This window comes from Triticum urartu, chromosome 5A (genome assembly GCF_056163025.1).
Source record: "Triticum urartu cultivar PI428250 chromosome 5A, HENAU_Tu73, whole genome shotgun sequence".
Classification (NCBI taxonomy): Eukaryota; Viridiplantae; Streptophyta; class Magnoliopsida; order Poales; family Poaceae; genus Triticum; species Triticum urartu.
In genome coordinates this window covers 539,046,729-539,053,148 of record NC_141877.1, presented here as the reverse complement: position 1 = coordinate 539,053,148, position 6,420 = coordinate 539,046,729, and the positions used below count along the sequence as shown (strand labels likewise).

At 58.8% G+C, this 6,420-nt stretch overlaps 1 protein-coding gene across 1 annotated transcript; it reads right to left on the bottom strand.

Moving 5' to 3' along the window:
- Positions 1-4,495: 4,495 nt before the first annotated feature.
- Positions 4,496-5,374, bottom strand: LOC147972622 (uncharacterized). The gene is made up of 2 exons (XM_087524410.1): positions 5,032-5,374; positions 4,496-4,941 (listed from the first exon to the last, which is right to left on the bottom strand). The coding sequence occupies exons 1-2, from the start codon at positions 5,372-5,374 to the stop codon at positions 4,496-4,498; spliced, it is 789 nt and encodes a 262-aa protein (XP_087380536.1).
- Between the last annotated feature and the right edge of the window lie 1,046 nt (positions 5,375-6,420).

Sequence of the window (6,420 nt, the reverse complement as noted above, 5' to 3'; positions counted from 1 at the left end):
TCGTCCGTGTTCTTCTTTTTGCCGCCTGACCAGTTGGCCATGGAACAGATCCTCTCGACCCATTCGGCCACCGACGCCCTAGAGCCAGGCCGCCAATATCAGCCGGGCCAAGCAGAGAGCTACATGGATGACCCCGACTTGGGGGCAGCCGCCATGGAGGACGACGACGCCACAGGCGGTGGTGGAGGTGGAGCAGACGGATCCTCAGAAGGCGGCCTTGAGGACTGGCCAGATGATGATGATGAGGAAAACGAGCCGCGCCGTGCTCACGGCGCCGACAAGGCGAGCGCGATCTCCTCAGGCGCGCCGAAGCGTCGGGCCGACGCCGGGATATACGGCAGTTGGCCCAAGAAGCTCAAGTCTTCGGCTGCCGCGACCAGGCGGTAGGAGGCCCCCACGAGGGCGGCCCAACACCAGAAGGCCCCAAAACAACACCCGATGGTGTCTAGGTAAGTACTTTGGCCTTTCCGTTGTTGCCTTGTGTTTGCTCTTCTTCTTTTCTTACAATACTTTTTCTCAATTCTTCTTTTTTGACACGAACAAGGTCCCTCTCTCTCTTGAGCGGGCCCCGTCCGTCTCGGTGATTGGGGGGACAGGCGGCTCCGCGGGGCCCCGCCACGTTGACCCACTCGCCGACCTCCAGGAGGCAACGGATAGGAACGCGCAAGAGGCGCGCGAGGAGCGGGAGAAGGCAAAGGCGGCCAAGGCGGCACAAGCGGAGGCTGACGAAGCGGCCAAGGCCCAGGACGACTTGGCGGCCAAGGAGCAGGCAGACACGGCTGCCAAGGCTCAGGCGGAGGAGGCGGCGCACAGCCGGACCGCGGAGCTCGTCATCCCACTGCATGCAGAGCCACCGGCGCCGGAGGGCCAGACGCCGACTGGAGGGACCGGCGATGCTCAGCTGGTCATGGAGAGGGAGGGCGGAGGCCCCGTCGTCTTAGAGGCGGAGGTGAATCCTCGCATGCCGACTGGCGACGCACAGAGCAGCCGGATAGAAGCGCCGTCGGTGCCGCCGTCGCCGACTCCTATGGCCCGTACTCCGGTGCGTCGGCGTCCAGAGAGGGAGGCCTCAGCGTCACGACCGTTGGAGGTCGGGGCCACGAGCTCGTCGACCCCCAATGCTGAGGCCACCAGTGCCGCCCCACCAGGTTGGACGTCTGGAGGCAGCACAGGTGTGTTGAACATTGCCGCGCAAGAGGTCCATGCTTGGTTTAATGCCTAAGGCGCCGCCCTCCAGCAGTATACACAGGAGTTCTTGGCGACGCGAGCGGCCGTTCAGGTAAGTTTCTTGCTTCTTGCTTTCAATTCTTATAATCTTCCGTGGGGACGTGCCAGCGCACCCACTAGCTGTAGCCCCCGAGTTCCGGGCCGGCTGCTGAGCAGGCGGCTTGGAACTTAAAAGGTAATTTCCGACTGCTGACTTGTTTTTCTTCCATTGTCTTTGCTGCAGGATTATCACAACATCCGCGCAGCCGCCTACAACTCCCAGCTCCAGGAGCTGGCTAAGCGGACCGCCGACTTGACCGAGAGCCCGAGTAAGCACTCCGTCTTTTTTCTTGCAGGGGCGCGTCAGCGCACCCGCTGGGTGTAGCCCTCGAGATTCGTGCCGACTGCTGAGCAGTCGGGCCGGATCTCCCGGCGACCACTTGTCTTCTTTGTTGATTGCTGATATGTTTATCTTTTTATCTTTGCAGGGGCAGCCCCAACTTGCAGCGGCGCCTGGGCAAAGTCCAGATCGAGCTGCGCGCCAAGGAGGAGGAGCGCAACAGGGCGGCCCATGAGTGTGACCGCCTGGCCAAGGAGCTGGCGGACCAGGCGGAGCGTCACAAGCGGAGCTCTAGAAGATGAAGGAGGCGGAAGACTCCTTCACGGCCGAGTTCGAGACTCAACGCTCGCACTGGGCCGAGAAGGAGAAAATCCTTTCTGACGGCTATGGCGCAATTGAGGACATGATCGATGGTAAGTCCTGTTTTTCCTTCGAACAGCCGCCGACCGCATCAGGAGTCGGCTTCCGGCTTCTACTTTTCTGTTTTTCTTCTTGTGCAGAGTTCTTCCCCGGCTACGCCGTCGCTGTGAGCTAAGTCATCAAGGCATGACATGAGCAGCGTAGGAGGGTTGGAGTGGAGATTCCTCCCAATGCACCTTGGAACCTCAACGAGCATCTCCTCACCGTCAGGACGCGTCTCCAGCCAGCCCACCGCATGCTCCGTCACCTTTAGCGTGTCGGGGCCCAGATGCTGACCGCCCTCTGGCCGAACGTCCAAGTGCTTCGCAACCCCAGTCGGACTGCCGACTGGCTGGAAGCAGTAGTTGGCCGCTTCAAGGCTTGGAAGGGCGCTGCAGCTCGGGCGGGTGCGCGGAAAACCTTGGAGTTCGTCAAGGCATGGTACCCCGAGCTGAACCTGGACCAGCTGGCCACTTTTCGGGCTGAAGCTGGACCGGAGCTGGCGGCGGTGGACCGTGAGCTTTCTCAGCGGGTGGCGGCACTTGCTGAATACGCCGACACCTCCATCTTCGTCCCCGACCTGGATGAACGGGGCGCCGTGGTGCCACCCGACTGGTTCGGGCTGAACCCGGATGACAAGGACGACTCGGCAGAGGAGATCGCCTCCAGCGTCGAGGGCGAAGATGAGGAGGTCGAGGGTGATGAAGACGACGTGCCGAAAGATAGAGTAGACGGCCAACCTCAGCCCGATCGAGCCTCAAGCAACGAGCCGCGTGCGACTGCTGCTGATGCTGACCATGCGGAGACTCTCCAGTCGACCACTCCACTAGCCGACGCTGCCGACTCCACCAACCTGTCGGACCCACCTGTTCCTCCTTTGGCCTAGGCGGCCAGTTTTATCTTATCTTTTCCTGCGCTTGTAATTCTTTGAACAAGTTTTGTTAAATTTACGCAGTTCCACCCACTGGGGGTGTATTCATACCTTGTTGAATTCTGGCTATGAGCTCTATGTAAATTAATCTCGCACAAGTGTGTGCTTTACCGGGTTCTATCTTTCCTTGCTTTCCTGTTCTACTTTGGCTTTTTTCCTTTGCCGCTTTCCTTTGGTTGCCGCCCTGCCAGCCGGACAGCCGCTCTGTGGTCTGTGGCTGGGTCAGGGACTTAGCAGTTTTAGGAAGACAAGTACTTTGGCCTCTTAGAACGTAGCAAGTCAAGATGAGAAGCCGGCCGGCCGGCTGCTTATCAGCCGGACGGTAAAGGCAAGGAGCCGACTTGGCCTATACCAACACATTTTTCCTTAGTCATTTTTCGTGTGGACACCGTTTCCTGCCTTTAGCTCTTACCAGTTGGACAGTCGCTCTGTGAACTGCGGCTTAAGGCAAGAGAGGGCTCCAGATGTCGGCACACTACTTGTTCGACTGCAGGTAGTGTTGGCATAGGACAAGGCGGCAAGCCCTCGGGCCGACTGGTCGGACTCGGTGCCAGGCGGAAGAATGAAAATAACATATTCATAGGCAGAAACTTATCATATAGATAGAAAGGGTAGCCCCCGAGTGCTCCTCGAGGGTCCCGATGTCTTAGCTCTTAATACGAAAGGTAGCATGATACATACTGCATTAACTGTAAAATCTTCGAAGGAGATTTGCGTTCCATGGGTGCTCCGTCTCCTTGCCAGAATCATCCCTCTTGAGCGCCCTGGGCTTCTGCGCATCGATGAGGTAGTAGGACTCGTTGCCCAAAGCTTTGCTGATGACAAAAGGCCCCTCCCACGGGGCCGAGAGCTTGTGCTGGCCAGCTTTTCGCTGGATCAGTCGGATCACAAGGTCTCCTTCTCGAAAAGATTGGGTCTTGACCTTACGGATATGGTGGCGGCGCATGCCCTGCTGGTAGATGGTGGACCGGCTAAGTGCTAGCATCCGTCCCTCTTCCAACAGGTCGACACCGTCTTCTCATGCTTCCTTTGCTTCCGCTTCTGTGTACATGGTGACGTGAGGTGAGTCAAACTCGATGTCATTTGGGATGATGGCCTCGGCCCCGTACACAAGGAAGAAAGGAGTGAAGTCGGTTGATTTGTTTGGCTTGATCCGGAGACTCCAAAGGACGGCCGGTAGCTCATCGATCCAGCAGCCGGCCGAGCGCTCCAGCGGCTCGACCAGTCGGGGCTTGGTGCCGGACAGGATGAGGCCGTTTGCTCGTTCGACTTGGCCATTTGACTGCAGATGAGCAACGAACGCTAAATCCAGTCAGATGCCCTGCATCACGCAGAAATGGGCCAAGGCGCCTTTGGCAAAGTTTATGCCGTTGTCGGTGATAATGCTGTGTGGTACACCATACCGGACGGTGATATCTGCAATGAAGGTCACAACAGTCAGACCATTCAGTTTCTTGATTGGCTTCGCTTCTATCCATTTGGTGAATTTGTCCATGGCGATCAACAGATGAGTCATGCCGCCGCGTGCTGTCTTGAATGGGCCTACCATGTCCAGCCCCCAAATGGCGAAAGGCCAAGTTAGGGGGATGGTTTTGAGTGCAGAAGCCGGCAGGTGTTGCTTAGAGCTGAAATGTTGGCATCCGTTGCACTTTTTTTACCAAGTCTTTGGTGTCATCCAAAGCAGTCGGCGAGAAGAAACCATGGCGGAAAGCTTTGGCGACAAGGGATCTAGAGGCCACGTGGTGGCCGCACTCGCCTTGATGAGTGTCTCTGAGAATTGCTTTCCCCTTCTCTGGCTCGACGCAGCGTTGGAAAACGCCAGTTACGCTGCGCCTGACAAGCTCTTTGTTTACTATTGTGTATGCTGCTGCCCGGCATTGCACTTGCCGAGCCAGGATCTCATCGGCTGGTAGCTCACGGCTCACCAGGAAGTTGAGGATGGGATGCGCCCACGATGGTTCTTCGACCACTGTCATCACGACCACTGGTATGAGGATGGTTGGGTTGGGAGGCGGCGGGTTGGAGTCGGCCGCCATTTGTTGTGTCGTTGAAGTCCCCGGACCGACTGCTGCAGCCCCCGGGCTGGGTCCTGGAATCCCTGGGCCGACTGCGACTGCTGTAGTTCCCGTGCCGCCTGCCGAAGTCCTCAGGCCGCCTACCGCATCCCCCAGGCCGGGTTCTGAAGTTACCGGGCCGGGTGCGACTGCAGCAGTCCCCGTGCCGCCTGCCGAAATCCTCGGGCCGACTGCTGCAGCCCCTGAGTCGGATCTGACTGTTCCGGGAGCAGCTGGTACGAAGATGGACTCTGATTCTGGCGAAGGCTTGATAGACGGCTTGCAGAGGCATTGGAGGGAGACACCGACTGGCGTCGCTTGGCGAGTGGACCCGATCCGTGCCAGGGCATCGGCTTGCTCATTGTCGGCCTGTGGTACGTGAAGGAACTCGCACCCTTCAAAGTATCTGCTGATCTGCTGGATGAGGAAGCGGTAGCTCGCCATGTTTGCATCCTTGGCGTCCCAGTCACCAGATGACTGCTGGACCACCAAGTCCGAGTCGCCGTTGAGGGAATCCTGGATTACGGGTGTAACGCCCCAGATGTAACTTTCCCAATTTGTACTCCAACTCTTGCCGTTTCCGGCATTAAGTTATATTTATTTCCTCGGATTCGGGTTTTGTCTCCATGTGTTGTTTTCGTTTTCATGTATCTCATATCATGTCATCACGTGCATTGCATTTGCATACATGTTCATCCCATGCATTCGAGCATTTTCCCCGTTGTCCGTTTTGCATTCCGGCGCTTCGTTCTCCTCCGGTGGTCATTTCTAGCTTTCTTTCGTGTGTGGGGATTAAACATTTCCAGATTGGACCGAGACTTGCCATGCGGCCTTGGTTTACTACCGGTAGACCGCCTGTCAAGTTTCGGGTCATTTGGACTTCGTTTGATACTCCTACGGTTAACCGAGGGACCGAAAAGGCCTCGTGTGTGTTGCAGCCCAACACCCCTCAAATTTGTCCCAAAACCCACCAAACTGTGCTCCATGTCCTAGAGCATTCAATCACGATCGCGTGGGCGAAAACCGCACCTCGTTTGGACTCTCCTAGCTCCCTCTATGCCTATATATACACCCCCCCATTTCAGATCTCGTCTTCCTCCCCGTCCTCCTCGTTTTAAACAAAAAAACAGATCAAACCCCCCTGCCGACGGACGTGTCCGGATCGGACCGGACACCGTCCGCCCCGCCGCCGCCAGCCAACCGCGAGCCGCCACGCGTCCCCGCGGGACCAGATCGCCGCGGCCGTCCCGGCCCGGGAGGCCCAGGAGGGGCCCCCGCGAGCCCGCCTCTCCGCGCCGCCTCCTCGTCTCGGGCGCCGCCGCCTCCCCGCCCTCCGGCGACCGGCTCCATCGCCGCCACCGACCGGCCACCGCTGCTCTGGGCCCCGCCGCCGAGTGTCCCGCCACCGCTCGCCGCCTCTCCGCCGGCCTCCTCGCCGCCACGCGCCGCCACCACCGCACCGGCGCCGCGCCTCCCCGCCGCTCCGGCCG

What these genes read in the sequence shown, in the direction of transcription:
- LOC147972622 (XM_087524410.1), bottom strand. Translation starts at nt 5,374, where the DNA reads ATGGCGAGCTACCGCTTCCTCATCCAGCAGATCAGCAGATACTTTGAA. An exon ending in CGGCCTGGGGGATGCGGTAG is followed by an intron (nt 4,942 to 5,031) that starts GCGGCCTGAGGA and finishes GGGCTGCAGCAG; the next exon opens with TCGGTCCGGGGACTTCAACG.